The following is a 20468-nucleotide window of genomic DNA, read 5'->3' on the forward strand; positions in this document are numbered from 1 at the left end:
CAGATATTCATAGACCTAACATGTACTCTTTTTCAGAGGCTTTGCCCCATAGGTTATTCGGATCATGAACTCCTTATTGCCAAATTCAGACTGAAATTGAAGAAAGTGGAGAAAACCACTAGACCATTCAGGTATGACCTAAATCAAATCCCTTATGACTATACAGTGGAAGTGAGAAATAGATTTAAGGGACTAGATCTGATAGACAAGAGCGCCTGATGAACTATGGATGGAGGTTTGTGACATTGTACAGGAGACAGGAATCAACACCATCCCCAAGAAAAAGAAATGCACAAAAGCAAAATGGCTGTCTGAGGAGGTCTTACAAATAGCTGTGAAAAGAAGGGAAGCCAAAAGCAAAGGAGAAAAGGAAAGATACACCCATTTGAATGCAGAGTTCCAAAGAATAGAAAGGAGAGATAAGAAAGCCATCCTCAGCAATCAATGCAAAGAAGTAGAGGAAAACAATAGGATGGGGAAGACTAGAGATCTCTTCAAGAAAATTAGAGATACCAAGGGAACATTTCATACAATGATGGGCTCAATAAAGGACAGAAATGGTAGGGACCTAACAGAAGCAGAAGATGTTAAGAATAGCTGGCAAGAATATACAGAAGAACTGTACAAAAAAGATCTCCATGACCCAGATAATCACGATGGTGTGATCACTCATCTAGAGCCAGAGATCCTGGAATGTGAAGTCAAGTGGGCCTTAGAAAGCATCACTATGGACAAAGCTAGTGGAGGTGATGGAATTCCAGCCAAGCTATTTCAAATCCTGAAAGATGATGCTGTGAAAGTGCTGCACTCAATATGCCAGCAAATTTGGAAAACTCAGCAGTGGCCACAGGACTGGAAAAGGTCAGTTTTCATTCCAATCCCAAAGAAAGCAATGCCAAAGAATGCTCAAACTACCGCACGATTGCACTCATCTCACATGCTAGTAAAGTAATGCTCAAAATTCCGCAAGACAGGCTTCAGCAATACGTGAACCGTGAACTTCCAGATGTTCAAGCTGGTTTTAGAAAAGGCAGAGGAACCAGAGATCAAATTGCCAACATCTGCTGGATCATCGAAAAAGCAAGAGAATTCCAGAAAAACATCTATTTCTGCTTTACTGACTATGCCAAAGCCTTTGACTGTGTAGATCACAATAAACTGGAAAGTTCTGAAAGAGATGGGCATAGCAGACCACCTGCCCTGCCTCTTGAGAAACCTGTATGCAGGTCAGGAAGCAACAGTTAGAACTGGACATGGAACAACAGACTGGTTCCAAATAGGAAAAGGAGTACATCAAAGCTGTATGTTATCACCCTGCTTATTTAACTTATATGCAAAGTACATCATGAGAAACTCTGGGCTGGAAGCACAAGCTGGAATCAAGATTGCCAGGAGAAATATCAATAACCTTGGATGTGCAGATGACACCACCACCATGGCATAAGTTGAAGAAGAACTAAAGAGCCTTTTGATGAAAGTGAAAGAGGAGAGTGAACAAGTTGGCTTAAAGCTCAACATTCAGAAAACTAAGATCATGGCATCCGGTCCCATCACTTCATGGGAAATAGATGGGGAAACAGTGAAAACAGTGGGTGACACTATTTTTCTTGGCTCCAAAATCACTAAATATTATTCCAGGATCATCAGATTCTAGTTCTCATTTCTTATTAAGCTTACATTACACTATGTGATGAAACACCTTTTGAAAAAAGTATGCATAAAGAATTAAATTAAGGGGATGTGATAAAGTGACTGAGTACTTCCTTTATATTGTGTAATCAGGGAAGACCTCTATGAGGACTTAGTATTTGCAATAAGCAGTGTGGCCCTCCAAAAACTTCCTATGCTCTAGTCCTGATAATATGAGAATATCCTTCTCATACCACATGCTTCAGACTTGACAGCTGACGGGGCTGTGTTCCACAAGGTCACCCAGGAAGTCACGCTGATGGGGGCCACCATCTCATCTGCATCTTGTCAGGTATAGCAGCAGGTGAGTGCTCTGTAGCACTTCTGAGGAAGTCTTGCATAGCACTTCCATCCAGTCCGCTAGAATTTATTGTATAACTGCTCCTCATTATAGGTGTCTGAGAGATTCAGGGGAGTGGACAGAGTATTTGGAGCTACCACTATTTGTGCCACAGATAACAACACCCCTTTTTAAAGCAAAATATCCGTGGCATTAACAGATAGATTCATCTCTCATACAATTCAGGGGACAGAAACTATTGTTAGATGGTGAACAGAATTTGCCCAGAATGTGAGTATATTGAATATAAAGAAGTGTTCAATTAATAGTAAGGTATCTCACATGCAGAGAATTTTAGAAAGTTACAGCAGGGAGTTAGGAATGTTAGCACTTATGTAAGTAGCTCTGTAGTCCAGGAATGTGTCATGTGGTACAAAAATTAATAGAACAGTGTAGTTACTACCATGATCAGGTGACTAAGGTTAGCATGTCAGTGAAAGCCGCAGAATAGGGAAAACAACCATTTCAAATACTGAGCACTTCATACATACCTCTTTTTGCACCAAGCACTTTATATTCACGCATGTCTTGAACTGTGCTTAGTCGCTCCATTGTGTCTGACCCTTTGCAGCCCCGTGGACTGTGCCTGCCAGGCTCCTCTGGGAGCCTGGGATGCCTGGGACATCCCAGGTAAGAATACTGGACTGGGTTGCCATGCCCTCCTCCAGGGCATCTTCTCAACCCGGGTATTGAACCCAGGTCTCCCGCATTGCGGTCGGATTCATTACCCTCTGAGCCACTAAGGAAGCCCAGGGAATAGGCTATTGGAGCAGGTAGCCTATCCCTTCTCTGGGGGATCTTCCCAACCCAGGAACAAAACCAGGGTTTCAGGTATTGCAGGCATATTCTTTACCAGCTGACCTATCAGGGAAGCCCATATTCATGCATAGATTAAGTGTAGTACAGTGTTTTTTTAAAGACAAAGAAATGAATTATGAGAGGCAAGCAAAATAGCAATAGCCAACAGTATTTTTTAAAAAATGTACTTGGCATTCGTTATTCTTAAGTAGAATGAATTCACGGTCCTAAAATTTAAAGGAAACACTGAATAGTAATTTTTCCTCTTGGATATTTTCTATCACATTAAGAGCTCTGAGAACGTTCCAGAAGAAATCAGTTAGTGTCTTTTACCCAAGTTTACCAAGCTTTTTATCATATAGGTAAAAAGAATAAAGAAAAATTAACCTACCATACCCTGCTCAGCCTGGCATACAACTGAAAAAAACAAAAAGAGGCTTTTCTGCCAGTTGGTTCTCAAAGTGGTTGATTCCTGAAATTCAGCCTTCCTCAGCTGTGATGTAAACCTATCATGTGCATAGTCTGTTTGAATTTGTTGTATGTCCTCTGTGAGATTTGAGATCAGGGGAAACTGACAGCAGATAGGCTGATACTCATGCTTTTTACTAAGCTGTAACAAAGTCTTCTGTCTCTGTCCCAGGAGTTTTATGTGTCTCCTGCCAACGTGTTAGCTTGTAAGTAACGTAAAGTCTAAAGTGCAGTAGTGTAGCATAGTAATAATACAATTGTTTGCTGTTTCTATAAGTTAGTTTGAGTAATTTTTCCTGGGCTACTAGTTTTGACAGAGGAGAAATAAGAGTTACTGGGCAGTCAGTTCACAGATGCTGTGATCTGCCAAAGTCACAAGGTCTTTTTTGTGTGGGTGTCAGTGTCACAATTTATTTCTAGCTTTTTATTTTTAATTGGAGTGTAGGTGATTAGCAACATGTTAGTTTCCAGTGTACAGCATAGCGATCCAGTTATAAATATAGATACATTTTTAAAAAAGATTCTTTTCCTAAATGAATGGTTCCAGGATGAGTAGCGTTCCCTGTACTGTACTGTGACTCTGTTAGTTATTTATATACAGTAGTATGTATATGTTAATCCCAAACTCCTAGTTTATCCTTCCCACCTCCTTCCCCTTTGGTAACCATAAATGTGTCTTTGAAATCTGTGAGTCTATTTCTATTTTGTAAAGAAGTTCATTTGTATTATTTTTTTTAAGATTCCATATATGTGATACCATATGATATCTGTCTTTCTGTGACTTACTTCACTAGTATAAAAATCTCTGGGTCCATCCATGTTGCTGCACATGCCATTATTTCATGCTTTTTTTAATATTCCTTTGTATATATGTACCACATCTTGTTTATGCAGTCCTCAATCAATGGATTGTTTAGGTTGTTTCCATGTCTTGGCTAAATAGTGCTGCAATGAACAGTGGGGTGTGTGTATCTTTTCAGATTGTGGTTTTCTCTGGGACTATGCCCAGGAATGGGGTTGCTGGGATCATATGGTAGCTCTGTTTTTAGTGTTTAATGAATCTTCATACTGTTGTCCTGAATGGCTGTATCAATATACATTCTCATCAACAGTATGGGAGGGTTCCCTTTTCTCAGTGCTAACTCCAGCATCTACTGCTTATAGATTTTTTGGTGATGGCCGTTTTGACAATGTGAGGTGGTACCTCATTGTAGTTTTGATTTGCATTTCTCCAGTAATTAGAGATGTTGAGCATCATATCATGTGCTTTTTGGCCATCTGTCGGGAGCCGTTATGGGAGGTCCCGCCAGTGACGAGGTCATGAAGAAAATACCAGGCAGGCAAGGCCGTCCGGGATCCCATCCATGACGAGGTCATGAGGAAAATACCTGACAGGCAAGGCTGTCTAGAATAAGGGGCCCTCCAGGTTGGCCTCGGCCTCTACCCCACCCTGTATCCTCCCCCCTTTTCTGCCGTTGTTCTTGTTTGCCCTGCTGCAGATTCTTGTGTTGCCTGCCGAGAGCTCTCCTGCTCCTCTTTCACTGAATAAAGACCAACTTAAAAGCTAATTAATAAATCTCCTGGATGCTGGTACCCTATGAAGGGGCCAGGGATGAAGGAAATGCTTCAATTCAAACCCTTTTGCTGGCATTCTGGCTTGTTTGATAAATGTGTAATTTCATTGCACAAAATGCTCATGATTGTTCTAAACATCCTAAGCACAGTACGCTAACAAAAGAAACCATTAAGCATAGGCCCCTTCTCGGGGTGAGAAAAGCTCCACAAATATTATAGCCACAAATGTGCCTAATAGAAAATAGTTTAGATAGAGATTAGCTGGCGACTTCTTGCAGGTAATTAACTTTTAGACTAAGAGCCTGTTTTGTGCCATATCTGCTGTTTTTGCAATCCTTTGCATTTCTGTTCTGTGAAAATGTAATCCTATCTAGTTCTCATGGAGATGACACCTAATAGAAAGAAAATAGATTAACCACAAAAAATACAGGGTTGGCTACTGAAGTTGCTTAAAGTTGCACCAGGTGCAAGCCATAAACTGTCAACAGGCCTGAAAGCCAAAAGATATTATACATAGAGATTAACCATTAAAAAGGCCCTAATAGGCACAGAGCCCTTTGGGGGGTGAGGAAGCCCTATTAAAAAATACAAAAGATATTGTTTTAAAAGTGGTTATTAGATCAACGTTTGATTGATGTTAATGTGCTGAGGTTGTGCAGTGGAAACTATTGTTAATATAGTTAAAGATATAGTAAAATAAGAGTTTAGCCCTAGTGTAAAAACAATAAGATAATTGTTAATTTTAACCAGGAGTGCGAAACAGGGGCTGCCTCTCCAGAGCCACAGAGTCTGTGTATGTTAAACCTTTTAGATAAATTTAGCTGAGAATTTCTGCAAAAAGACTGACTTTTATGTTAACGAGATTATATTTCTATTATGTTGCAACTTGCTGTACCATGAGACTGCCAATTTTCTGTTTTCTGCTAACCTCAAGGCCAGAAGATAATGTACAAAAAATCTATGGGAAAAGACTCTCGTAAACAAAAAATATACAGAGCACACCTGGTTTCGTGAAGGACAAGCTGATATAATGTTAAACTAAGTCTGTATGCTTATCTGCCCCTTAGAAATGTACCAACTTAGGGTATAAAGGCTACGGTGAAAAATAAAGCAACTGCCAGACTCTGCCGCACATTCCTGGTCTGGTCTCTTTCTCTCTCTGTCTCTCCCTAGCAGACTTGACCCTATCAAGGCCGGTCCTACGTGTCTCTCGCCAACGCCGTTCATCCTGAGGGTTCCTCTGGATCCTGCTGGGGCTGGACCCCGGCAGCCATCTATATGTCTTCTTTAGAGAAGTATCTGTTTAGATATTCTGCCCATATTTGATTGGATTGTTCGTTTTTTTGATGTTGAGCTACATGTGCTGTTTGTACATTTTGGATATTAATTCCTTGATAATTGCTTCACTTACAAGTATTTTCTCTCATTTTGTGAGTTGTCTTTTTATTTATGGTTTTCTTTGCTGTGAAAAGTCTTCAAGTTTAATTAGGTCCCTTTTTTTTTCATTACTCTAGGAAGTGAATCCAAGAAGATAATGCTGTGATTTATGTCAGAGAGTGTTCTGCTTACGTTTGCCTCTAAGAGTTTTATAGTATCTGGTCTTACATTTAGGTCTTTTAACCATTTTGAATATCTTTTTGTGTGTAGTGTTAGAGAATGATCCGATTTCATTCTTTTACATGTAGCTGTCCAGTTTTCCCAGCACCACTTATTGAAGAGACTGTCTTTTCTCCATTGCATATTCTTTCTTCTTTTGTCCTGGATTAATTGACCATAGGTTCATGGGTTTATTTCTGGGCATTCTGTCCTCTTCCACTGATCGATATTTCTGGTTTTGTGCCAATACCACACTGATGTGTTGCTGTAGCTTAGGAAAATAGCTTTTAAACCCTCCTAGTTAAGACGTTTTGTCAGTATGTTCTGAGTATCTTTGGATTTTTTAAAGATCCTTCAGAAACAATGATATCTCAGTTTGAGGTGTTCAGTGTTCACTGTGGCACCTAATGTGAGGAGACTGAATTACTCTTGGATTTTAGTAGGCAAACAAAGCAATTAAAATTTGTTAATCACTCAGTTGTGTCTGATTCTTTGTGACTCCCAAGGCTTCCCTGTCCTTCACCATATCCTGGAGTTTACTCAAACTCATGTCCATCAATTCAGTGGACTTGATGCCATCCAACCATCTCATCCTTTGTTGTTCCCTTCTCCTCCTGCCCTCAATCGTTCTCAGCTCAGAGGCTTTTCCAATGGGTCAGCTCTTCACATAAGGTCGCCAAAGTATGGGAGCTTCAGCATCAGTCCTTCCAATGATCATTCAGGGTTGATTTCCTTTAGGATTGACTGGTTTGATCTCCTGGCAATCCAAGGGACCCTCAAGAGTCTTCTCCAATGCCATAATTCGAAAGCATTAATTCTTTAATGCTCAACCTTCTTTATGGTCCAACTCTCTCATCCGTACAAGACTACTGAAAAAAAAAAACAAAACGTAGCTTTGACTGTACAGACCTTTGTTGGCAAAGTAATGTCTCTGCTTTTAAATACACTGTCTAGGTTTGTCATAGCTTTTCTGCCAAGGATCAAGCAATCTTCTCATTTCATGGCTGCAGTCAACATCTGCAGTGATTTTGGAGTCCAAGAAAATAAAGTCTGTCACTATTTCCATTGCTTCCCAATGTATTTGCCATGGAGTGCTGGGACCCACTGCCATGATCTTCATTTTTTTGAATGTAGAGTTTTAAACCAGCTTTTTCACTCTGTGCTTTCACCTTCATCAAGAGGCTCTTTAGTTCCTCTTCGCTTTCTTCCATAAAGGTGATGTCATCTGCATATCTGAGGTTATTGACATTTCTCCCAGTTGTGTTGATTCCAGCTTGTGCTTCATCCATCCCAGCATTTTGCATGATATACTCTGCATATTAGTTAAATAAGTGTGTGACAATATACAGCCTTGACATACTCCTTTCCCAATTTGGAACCAGTCCATTGTTCATATCTGGTTCTACCTGTTGCTTCTTGACCTGCATATAAGTTTCTCAGGAGGCAGGTAAGGTGCTCTGGTATCCCCATCTCTTGAAGAATTTTCCACAATTTGTGTGATTCACACACTCAAAGGCTTTAGGATAGTCAATGAAACAGAAGTAGATGTTTTCCTGGAAATCTTTTTCTCTGATCCAACAGATGTTAGCAATTTGATCTCTGGCTTCTCTGCCTTTTCAAAATCTAGCTTGAACATCTGGAAGTTCTCAGTTCACATGCTGTTGAAGCCTAGCTTGAAGTATTTTAAACATTACTTTGCTAGCACATGAAATGAATGCAACTGTGCAGTAGTTTGAGCATTCTTTGGCATTTCCCTTCTTTAGGATGGGAATGAAAACTGACCTTTTCCAGTCGTGTGGCCACTGCTGAGTTTTCCAAATTTGCTGGCATATTGAGTGCAGAAGTTTCACAGCATCATCTTTTAGGATTTGAAATAGTTCAGCTGGAATTCCATCACCTCCACTAGATTTGTTTGTGGTGATGCTTCCTAAGGCCCACTTGACTTTGCATTCCAGTATGTCTGGCTCTAGGTGAGTGATCACAGCATCGTGGATATCTGGGTCATTAAGGTTTTTTCTGAGTAGTTCTTCTGTGTATTCTTCCCAACTCTTCTTAATCTCTTCTGCTTCTGTTAGGTCCATACTATTTCTATCCTTTATTGTGCCCATATTTGCATGAAATAATCCCTTGATGTCTCTGATTTTCTCGAAGAGATCTCTAGTCCCTTATGATTATGCAGTGGATGTGACAAATAGACTCAAGGAATTAGATCTGATAGACGAAGTGCCTGAAGAATTATAGATGGAGATTCATAACATTGTACAAGAGGTAGTGATCAAAACCATCCCCATGAAAAAGAAATGCAAAAAGGTAAAATGGTCTGAGAAAGCCTTACAAATAGCTGAGAAAAGAAGAGAAGTGAAAGGCAAAGGAGAAAAGGAAAGATATACCTATCTGAATGCAGAGTTCCAAAAAATAGAAAGGAGAGATAAGAGAGCCTTCTAAGTGAACACCGCAGTCACTAATACTTTGTCCTATAAACTTCTTTGGGTAAAGCACAGACAGAGTGTGGTCTGTCTTCCCTTTCTGTGGAAAGCTGTTTTAGGGGGAACTCGTGCTCTCTGCCATAAATGAACCCCTGCTAAGGAAAGCAGGATTACCTAACAATATGTATTCTAGTAAAAAGTAAAGATCCTTCACAGTCTAGAACTTAACCTGTTGCTGAAAAAGATGAAACCAAGTATCCTTTCCTTTTCTTCCAACTTGCTTTAAAAATTAACTTAGAACTGGAGTTCCCTGGTGTTTAAGAATCCACCTGCCACTGCAGGGGACATGAGTTCAATCCCTGGTCTGGGAAGATTGTACAAGCCGCGGGGCAACCAAGGCCATGTGCTGCAACTACCGGGCCCCCACACAGCAACTGTTGAAACATACATGCCCTAGAGCCCAAGCTAGTGGTGAGCAGGGGCTACTGGTTGTGATATGTGGGCTTCTCCTTGTGGCTTCTCTTGCTGCAGACAAGCTCCGCAACAAGAGAAGCTACCGCAAGGAGAAGCCCACACATGACAACTTTAGCCCCTGCTCACCGCAACTAGACAAAGCCTGTGGGCGGCAGTGAAGACCCACTGCAGCCAAAGATAAATAAATGAATAAATGTTTTAAAAAAATAGTTCAAGAAATGCATTTTAAAAAGGAGAAGAAAATTAAAAACCTTATAAAAATTAATTTAGGAAAATGGGGCCAAGATTGAATTTAGAAAAAATGTTTCAGAAAAAAATACAGATGCATAAAGAAATAAAAATTCAAATAGACGACTTCAGACAGAACATAAGACTAAATGTTTTGTGATACAACAGGAACTAGAAAAAGCACAGGTATAAGAATGGACATCTTTTAATGAATGAAACCAGTCTTTCTGCAGTGACTGTGAAAGCCAGAAATATTACAACAAGTAACTATTAATGCACATTCTACTCCTTGTACCGTTTCACACAATGCTTTTTATTTTCATTTACATCTCTTAACACTAACACAGAATTCTTTTTATTTTTATTTCTTTGTTTTTTGGCTGTGCTGGGTCTTCATTGCTATGTGCAGGCTCTCTCTAGTAGTGGTGAGCAGGGGCTCCTTGTTGTGTTACGTGGGCTTCTCCTTGTGGCTTCTGTTGCCGCAGAGCATGGTCTTTAGGTGCATGGGTGTCAGTGATTGTAGCACTTGGGTTTAGCTGTCTTGCTATATGTGGGATCTTCCTGGGCCAGAGTTCAAACCTGGGTCCCCTGCATTGGCTGGTAGATTCTTAACCACTGGACCACCAGAGAATTCCTAGCACAGCATTCTGAAATTGCCAAGCATAAGTTGTATGCAGCTGAGTGAAAAGATCAAAATGTACTCAGTTTTCCAGAAGAGCTGATGATCATGGAAAATGACAAAGTCCTTTTTCATGTCCATTTACATTATCATTGACAAAAATATAAACATATATTGTTAAAGAGAGCATGATAACAAATAATTCCATAAAGAAAGAAACTGAAGTAATGTATAATAAATGGTTCAGAGGCCAAGCACTTGGTTATCATTCTTAAATGCCTTTCAAAATAGTTGATCCTCATGAAATGCAATGTACCAACAGTCTTGGGGTCTGTGTTGCTGCAGGGACACCGATAAGGGTAATGATATTTCCTCTCTGAGGAAGACAAGTGTTCACGATCCAGGATTTGCTTAGGTTGTCCACTCCCCTGCCATATGTACACCAGGGGACCAATTAGTAAATCAATACCAAATAAAAATGATTGTATCATGAGTAAGTGAAGTCTGTAGAAACTTAAGTGAATTGTGTGTATATGTTGACTTTTAAAAGGTACCTATTTTTGTTCAAAGTGTGAATGGCATCTTAGTAATCCTTCAGAAATGTGCTTATGCTCAGTGCAAAACAAAAACAAAAAATGGCACTAGTTCTTCAACTATAAGATAAGGTGTGCTTGCGAATATAAAGCATATCAAATCTTCATTTTGTAGGTCAGTATTAAGAATGATCCTGATGTAGCCGATGCATGAATGTGAAGACTCATTTGCTCCCTGGAAAGAAGAAAGGTAAGTACTTAGTATTTATCAGAAAGTTGTGAAAAAATAGGTAATTCTGACATTCTTTATATTGAAGATGTCATATTTTCTAGTAATTAGCCCAGCTTCTCAAGCTGGAGAGAAAAATTCTCTGATGCACTTCATGGATAAGACAGATATTTTCCCATTCCAGGGAACATGGAAGGCTCCTTCCCAGCTCTCAAGAGCTGCATGCAGTCAGATAAGGACGGTCACCCATTAAATCTGCTCTGCATGGGCATTCCCACTCTTTTCTGTCCTTTCAGACCATCCTCCATTTAGTGGTGTATGTACTGCTACTTTCAAAAAGACTTGGTTTATTCTTTCTGTGAGTAAAACCACACCGTAGCTCTACCATCTTTGCTTTATTCCCTCCTGTACATCCATCTTCTTATTTTTTAATTGTTTATAAATCTGCCCACAGGGATAATTATTACAATATTCAACATGAGGCCTGTTTAAGGAAATCTATATCTGTGATTCTTCTAAATCAAGTAAATCAAGTAACCTATAGAGAACAGTGTTCTCTCTTGTAAAGAATGGCAAAACCACGAAATATTGTAAAGTTATTAGACTCCAATTAAAATAAATAAATTTATATTTAAAAAAAAGACATTGTTGTGTAAAGAGCAGTAGCTTCTCACTGCAACAGTCAGATGTTTAAGAAAAGTCAGTGTACTTGTTGACAGTGGCACATTAGAGAGTTCTCCATCTTTCACCTTAATTTACCCAGGATATTCAGGGTTCATTAAGCATTGATGAAATATATCATGTAACAGGTACAGGGAAGAGTACAGAGAAATTTACAACTATTACACTTCATTTTGAAAAGCATATTTTCCCACTAGAACAAGTTTTTGTTGTAATATGGCTTTTAAGTAGATAATCTTTCTGTCTATTATGTAAATGGTCATGTGCCTTACTTTGTTTAATCATAAGCTGTTTGTTACTTGACTAATGACAGGTCTTGAAGGTGATGCAATATTTCCTTCATTACAATGTGAATATATTAGATTAGCGTTTTGAATATTCTGTTCAGATGGATTATAGGCAGAAGTATTCAGTCTTTTTAGTGAATAAATATAGGCAGAAAGCATCAGAACAAAAGATTGAGTGGTCTTCCTAGGCCCAAGTTCTCATTCTTACATACAGAAAATACTGTTCCCTGTCCTGTTTTACTTTTTTTTAATAACTCAATTTGACTGATGTCACATTTAGAAAATGAACGGATTTGCACTTTTAAAATTTTCTGTAATGTCTCAAAAAGATAGATAGAGTGAATGCTGGTGAATCCCTGGCTACTGGAAATATACAATTTTTTTAGAGATTAGTTGTGATAAGTCATGTAAAATGGTTATCATATTTTGGTGCTTAATAGAAGGTCAGTCATTATCAGTGGCAGCTCCAGAATTTCTGTATAAGACAGCACACAGTCAATCTGATTGAAAATAGGGTGAGAAGACTTGTTTTGAAGTTGTAATTTTTCATAGCAAGTATATTGCTTTTATTTTGACTGTATGTATTTTTTGGTTTTCCTGGGAAGAAGGGTGGAGGGAACCCTATGGGTAAGTGGAAAATCCTCCCCACACCCTACCAGGCCATACCAATGCCACATATGATTATTAAAGGTGTCCATTTAGGGAAGATTGAGTCAGATGCTCCTCTATTTACAAGGGGGCATAGGCGCTAACAACTGAAACACAGACGCCTGAGCCACCTCTTCAGTTTTGCTTAAACTCCTACTGTCCGCATTTACCTGATTTTTCCTGTAAACTCTGAGTAATTTGGTTTTACTGTATTGGCTTGTTTTTCTTCTATTTTTTATACTATTGTATTCAATTTTAGTTAATGAACTGTAATAATTCATCAAGGCTTCAACATTAAACATGTAGAGTACACATTGTGATTTTGTACTATGATTATAGCATATTTTTATGCTACAGTCTTTTATATTAATATGCTATCTTGATCTTAAAATAGCATATTTATCCTATTTTCTTACTATCATTTATTGAGTTTCTATTTCTGCTTAATTCCTAGCTTATTTAACAATTTTTTCTATTTTCTTTTCTCTTGTAAATTTCAGTCTCCCCAAATATGTATCATTTTCATTTATATATAAACTTTCCTAGTCTGTGATTATATTAATTATTTGTGATTTTAAAATAATTAGCTAGAAATAACCAAGAAATGAAAAGTTGGAACACATTTAGCTTTTGTGCAACATTTCAACTTTTCAAAAGTGATGATTTCATATTTTAGCCCATTCCTCTCAGAAGAAAGATGTAATGTAGTGATCTGCTTGGTATTACTAGGGCTTATTATTCATTCAGCCTTAATTTATGTTTTAATTTACATTAAACATCTCAAAACTTCAAAGATATATTAAAAACAATTGTTGACTAGACAGATCCAGAAATATTTGTAGCCTAATTTATAACCTCTTTTTGATAAAATGAAAACAAGTAATATATAAACTAATGTTATAGAAGCTATATGTAATTTTTATTATATACTTACTTATTTAACACTTCACTTGGCATACACAGTATGAAATCATAAAAGCAAGAAACATCACTGTACCAATACTCCGTAAAATGATTTGTACCAGGCGAAACAGGTTTATTTTTCCAGTGACTTGATCTATGAACATTGCTGCCTTCTCATCACCAATGGTGGCAGTCTGTAATAAAGTTAATAGTGTTTTGGGGGTAGTTTAGTGAAGCAAAATACTCAAAACCCTCAATTTATGTTTCAGTTTTTTTTTTCAAAACACTGTATAAGTTTTAGTTATTTTTTTCTATAAAACAAGCTAATGGAAGTCTCTTTGCATGTCAAAGAAGGTAATAAATGCCAAGGTGGAATATTTAGAGAAATATAATCATTTCCCTTTAAACATATTATATAGCATTCTTCAATACACTGACTTCTTTGTTCAATACAGTGGTCTTACAGAAATATTTTCCGGTTTCCCAAAGAATCTTAGTGACAGAGGGAAATATCAAGGGTCAGCAGTTTCCTTCCTCTAAAGGCTTATACAATGCATTTCCTAATTCTGTGGCTAATCCATTCCATGATTTTTACACTAAAAATATCTTGTCAGGAGATAAACTGCCTACATTTACTATAATCTCACCTTTATAAACTTGTTTGGCTTTTATTAACACTACAGTATTCACACAATGAGTTATTTGGAATTTCATGTTTGCATGACTCTTCCCCATGACAAGCACTGTGGCAAGAGATAGTGTTTAATAGATGCATTATGGAAATAATATTAGAAGAGAGGAAGTACTTTGTCTTTCTAAAACAAAAACACTGAAATCTAACGTAATCCTGCTATTTCTGCATGGCTTAGTTCTCTCACAGTAATTGATTATATAATTAATAATGTATAAACTTGCCCACATGAGTAATGGAAACTCACACAACTTCAAATACTGTGAACACTTATTCAATTTTCAATCATCCAAGGTTTTTTCTATATACAAAGATGTTTGCTATTTTTAGTGACTAATAGATAAAAATACTAACCTCATTAAGCCAAAGAATAGGCACCAAATAGTTGTGCTCCAGATTCTTTAATGCTCTGTAATATACATTGAAAATAATTATAAAATATTAAATAATTATGGAAATAATTATGTATTATACATGCATAACAGAAATGTTTTAATTATCTGTATAAATTAATGTTCAGAAACTAATTGCTGTTGTGTCTTGGTTAAATTCCTTGATTTTTGTTCCATGTGATGAATCATTTAAATTTTAATGTCTGTTTCTGAGATTTATAATCACTCTTAGGAAACTTTCTAATATATATTTCTAATTAGATTCACTTTTTCTAATCATTTATTTTCCCTTTCAACAAGTGATGCTCAGGAAACAGTCAGTTCCTAGGCAGGTTGATAAGTCCGGAGGTCCCCAGGGAGAGAGGGGTCTGGAATTCTCAAGGAGGAAGAAAGGACAAACTTTTTTCCTCTACATTCCTTAGGATTATATAACAATAATGTATCCTGCATGAGGACAGTTTCTGGAAAAAAAGCTTCTGGCTAATCCTGTTACCTTAAAATGTAAATTATGGGAGTTGGTCTAGTAAGGTCTTTGCAACCTCCAGACATTCTTTTGATTCACTGTAATAACTAATTAAAAGTATATAACTCCATTGCTAGCACTAGTGAGGGGGCACTCCTTCTGCCCCCATCTGATGTCTGTCAGAAGCTTTCTCTACCTCTTTTATACTTTAATAAAACCGTATTACACAAAAGCTCTGAGCGATCAAGCCTTGTCTCTGGCCCTGGATTGAATTCTTCTCCTCCAGAGGCCAAGAATCCCGGCATCTTTTGTGGTTCGGCAACAACTTTTCAAAACTAAACTTTGAATTCTGGAAACTACTGTCGTAGAAATATTTGGATAGCTAGTGGAATGAGCAATACCACCATACACTCATTCCAAAATGTATGTAAATGCCATTTCAATACAAACTAGATATAATTCTGAATTGCAAATGAAAGTTAAAAGCATTTAACGATTTAATGAATTAAGACAAGTTGAAATTTTATTTTATATATGTTTTTTCATCATATTGGATTATTGCTGCATGAGTTTATTTGAGAAAACTAAGAAGAAGTGGCAAGAATATACAGAAGAACTATACAAAAAAGATCTTCATGACCAAGATAATCACGATGGTGTGATCACTCACCTAGAGCCGGCATCCTGGAATGTGAAGTCAAGTGGGCACTATGAACAAAGCTAGTAGAGGTGATGGAATTCCAGTTGAGCTAAATCCTAAAAGATGATGCTGTTAAAGTGCTGCACTCAATATGCCAGCAAATTTGGAAAACTCAGCAGTGGACACAGGACTGGAGAAGGTCAGTTTTCATTCCAATCCCAAAGAAAGACAATGCCAAAGAATGCTCAAGCTACCGAACAGTTGCACTCATCTCACACGCTAGCAAAGTAATGCTCAAAATTCTCCAAGCCGGGCTTCAACAGTATGTGAACCATGAACTTCCAGATGTTCAAGCTGGATTTAGAAAAGGCAGAGGAACCAGAGATCAAAATGCCAACATCCGTTGGATCATCGAAAAAGCAAGAGAGTTACAGAAAAACATCTATTTCTGCTTTATTGACTATGCCAAAGCCTTTGACTCTGTGGATCATGACAAATTGTGGAAAATTTTAAGAAATGGGAATACCAGACCACCTGACCTGCCTCCTGAGAAATCTGTTTGCAGGTCAGGAAGCAACAGTTAGAACTGGACATAAAACAGACTGGTTCCAAATAGGAAAAGGAGTACATCAAGGCTGTATATTGTCACCCTGCTTATTTAACTTATATGCAGAATACATCATGAGACACTGGGCTGGATGAAGCACAAGCTGGAATCAAGAGTGCCAGGAGAAATATCAATAACCTCAGATATGCAGGTAACACCCTTATGGCAGAAAACAAAGAACTAAAGAACCTCTTGATGAAAGTGAAAGAGGACAGTGAAAAAGTTGGCTTAAAACTCAGCATTCAGAAAACTAAGATCATGGCATCTGGTCCCATCACTTCATGGCAAATATATGGGGGAACTGTGGAAATAGTGACACTTTATTTTTTTAGACTCCAGAATAACTGCAGATTGTTATTGCAACCATGTAATTAAAAGACACTTGCTGCTTGGAAGAAAAGTTATAACCAACCTATACAGCATATTAAAAAGCAGAGACATTACTTTGCCAACAAAGGTCCATCTAATCAAAGCTATGGTCTTTCCAGTGGTCATGTATGGATGTGAGAGTAGGACTATAAAGAAAGCTGAGCACCGAAGAATTGATGCTTTTGGATTGTGGTGTTGGAGAAGACTCTTGAGAGACCCTTGGACTGCAAGGAGATCCAACCAGTGAATCTTAAAGGAAATCAGTCCTGAATATTCATTGGAAGGACTGATGCTAAAGCTGAAACTCCAATACTTTGGCCACCTGATGCAAAGAACTGACTCTAGAAAAGACCCTGATGCTGAGGAAGATTGAAGGTGGTTGGAGAAAGGGAAGACAGAGGATGAGATGGTTGGATGGCATCACCAACTCAATGGACATGGGTTTGAGTAAACTCTGGGAGTTGGTGATGGACAGGGAGGCCTGGCATGCTGCAGTTCATGGGCTTTCAAAGAGTTGGACATGACTGAGGGACTGAACTGAACTGATGGTGACAAAGAATATATTAATCCACAGCTTACAGTTTCTTCAGTCAGAAATTCTTGGAGATAGGTCCTCAAATTATTTGATGGTCATACTTTTCTTTAGTAGCCTGTTTTGGCATTCCTAAAGGGGCGGATATTCTAAATTTATGTAGAAATTAGAAAAAATTCTTATCTCTAAATCTTTTAAGAGTAGCAATAATAAAGCTGGTAGCAAGAGTTGAGCTGCAAACCTCTTACAGTGCCAACATGGAAAGATATAACCATGCTTATACAATTTTTCATATCTCCTTTTACATTTTTTTTCTGTGCATATATATTTTCCTTATACAGATTTGTTTATGCAGTCTATTCATTGCCTGTCTTCCTAGTCCAGCTACCTAAATTTCAGTAGACGTTCTTTTATTTCTATTTACCAACATTTTGTTTTATAGAGGTACAGGTAGATTTTTACTTTCATGACTCCTATTGTTATCAGTGCCTTGGGCTAAATAACTCTGATCATCTACATTAGTTTAAAACACAGATTTTTTTTTTTTTTTTTTACATTGGAGTATAATTGCTTTCCAATGTTGTGTTAGTTTGTACGACAGCATGCATCAGTTGTAAGTATACATAAATCCCCTCCATCTGCAGCCCCCTGCCCCCCGTCTCTGTAATCACAGAGCGCTGAGCTGAGCTCCTCGTGTGATACAGCGGCCCCCCACCACCTGCTTTACACACGGTCCTGTATCCATGTCAGCGCTGCTCTCTGAGTTCATTCTACCCTCTCTTCCCTCGCTGTGTCCACACGTCCGTTCTTACATCCTCATCCCTATCCCAGCCCTGCAAATAGGTTCCTCAGTGTCCCTTTTCTAGATTGCATATGTATGTGTTAATATATGATATTCTTCTGACTTAGAGAAGTTGAATTTTATATTCTTCCCCCTTCTTTTCATAGATATACTCTCATTCTTACAAGAAAATACTAAAAATCATAATGAAACTTGTTCAAGAGACTCACTCAATTTTTTTTGCTGGTTTAACCAGTATATTGATCTGCAGCCGTCTTGCAAACTGTAAAGTGAATCCAGTTATCTAAAGACAGAACAAACTAAATTAATTATCAATTTCCTTAAAAAAAAAGTATAAATCCAAAATTTATTTTTACTGTTACATAGAACCTAAGGTGAAACCCTACTACTTGAAATTTATTAAATAACTAATTGGACATATTGCATAGTGCACACGTAATTCTCCATAATTAAATTTTGTGTGTACATTAATGGCTGTATACAGATGTATATGCCCATGCATTTACATGCACACAAAATTCCTTTGCCCATACTAATGCCTAGGCTTTATTTAAATTTATAATATTTATTTGAACTGGTTTTGAGGTATCCACAACAGTACTGAAACCCAGAACTCATATACTGTCTATAAATCCTGAACTTTGCGTGATTAAGTATATATCAGTCAGAACCCATATATCATCCTTATAATTATAATACTACTTATTATTCCTTAAACTGAAATGTGACTCCTAAAATTCTGGCATATCATTTAAACTTTGAAAAGGAGAATATTAAATGAAAAGTTGAAAACTGTTACTCTATAGAAAATTTAATAGATTTTTCCCTACACTGAGTATAATGAATCTTACCTCAAATGCATATATACCTGTAAAATCTTTTAATTGCTTGTAATCAATGTCCCTTCATGTGAGCAGTACTTGCAGTTAAGTTATAAAATGAGCATAAAGTCGTATTTTATACCAAGTTGTTTTAAGTAGAATCATTTCTATCATTGCTTTCCCTGACCTATGAACAATTAAAAAGGTCTATAAAATTCCACATGCTAAAAACTAAAACAATTACTTCATCTCATAAGCAACAATAGGAAAAAGATAAATTTTCATTGATATAAAAGTAATTTATCAAGATAAATATATGCAATAAATGTGCAATAAATATGCAATAAATGTGCAAAAAATGATGCAATAAATATAACCAATAAATGTGATCGAGAAAATGGAGAGAATTTAATTTTTCTTTCATTAAAAAAATAATGGTAAACCAAATAGGTCAATAATGCAGTTGCTTACAGGTTCAACATCTAAGTACGTGCTATGTTCTTCTTCATTTGGACTTAAGCCTTCAATAGGTTCTGCAATTTCTGGGCTTGCATGTAGAAAATGAGGAAGTGAAATGTACACAGGTTTTCCTGAAAGCAAGTTTTAAAAGACATATGGGATAAATACTTTTTCTTATTATATATCCCTCTCAGAAAAGATTTCATTGAAGATAAAGCTTTTTAAGTTAAAAATGAAATGCAGAGTTTCCTTTGAATACTAATTGGATGGTGAGGGTTAGAGACGATTACACCATCTAATCACTTTTGAACAATAACAAAAAGAAATGTAACCAGTCATCCCTTATGTGTTTATTTCCTATAAGTAAGGTTTAGCTGGCCTTCCCTGGTAGCTCAGTGGTAAAGAATCCACCTGCCAATACAGGAGATGCAGGTTTGATCTCTGGAGCAGGAAGATCCCCTGGAGGAGGAAATGGCAACCCACTACATTTTCTTGACTGGGAAATTCCATGAAAAGAGGAGTCTGGCGGGCTACAATCCATGAGGTCGAAAAGAGTCAGATATGACTTAGCAACTATGCAACAACAGCAAAGCTTAGCTGCTGAACACAAAGTTACAACTATATGCCTTCATGTTTCAGGTAGTAATGTGTCTATGGACTGATAATTCTTTAAAGAGATTCTTCTTTCTTTCTTCACACCTACTCCAATATGAAATAGGTGAGCAAAATATGATAAATTGCAAATTTTGAGTCATTTCTTGTTTTGGAGACTTCCTGAAATACACTTATTTTTATTTACCATTTTCTAGGGTAGAAAAGTTAGAAAAATGTTAGATAAGTTGGGATGTCTAACGTATTTTGGTAACTATTTTAATTTTATCCTAAATCTAAAATGAGCACAGAGATTCTGCATAGCAGAGGGCACCATCAAAAATAAAAAGGCTTATCTATGTGATGGGAAAAAATATTTTCAGAACTTGTATTCCATAAGTAAGTAACATCCAAAATATACAAGGAATTCACATAACTCAAAAAAAAATAATCAGTTAAAAAATGAGCAAAGGACCTTAAGATTTATTTTCCAAAGTAGCACAGGAAAATACCAGGGTGGTTTTATCTAATAACAACTAACTTTTGCAACAGTGAAAATCAGAACAAAAACAGCTTACCACCTTCTGCCATTGTTGCTTTCTTACTT

The 20468-nt window shown here is 37.3% G+C and overlaps 1 protein-coding gene across 1 annotated transcript in view; it reads right to left on the reverse strand.

Annotated features, from left to right (window-relative positions):
* Positions 1–9807: 9807 nt before the first annotated feature.
* The window catches only part of LOC122438254 (platelet glycoprotein 4-like), a 56106-nt gene continuing 45445 nt past the window's right edge, over positions 9808–20468 (reverse strand). Inside the window, 5 exon segments of the mRNA XM_043462931.1 lie at positions 9808–10981; positions 13526–13688; positions 14540–14594; positions 18200–18273; positions 19283–19401. Of these exon segments, the coding sequence (XP_043318866.1) occupies positions 13530–13688; positions 14540–14594; positions 18200–18273; positions 19283–19401 (407 nt within the window). The 3' untranslated portion in view covers positions 9808–10981; positions 13526–13529.

Source organism: Cervus canadensis, chromosome 3, assembly GCF_019320065.1.
Source record: "Cervus canadensis isolate Bull #8, Minnesota chromosome 3, ASM1932006v1, whole genome shotgun sequence".
Lineage (NCBI taxonomy): Eukaryota > Metazoa > Chordata > Mammalia > Artiodactyla > Cervidae > Cervus > Cervus canadensis.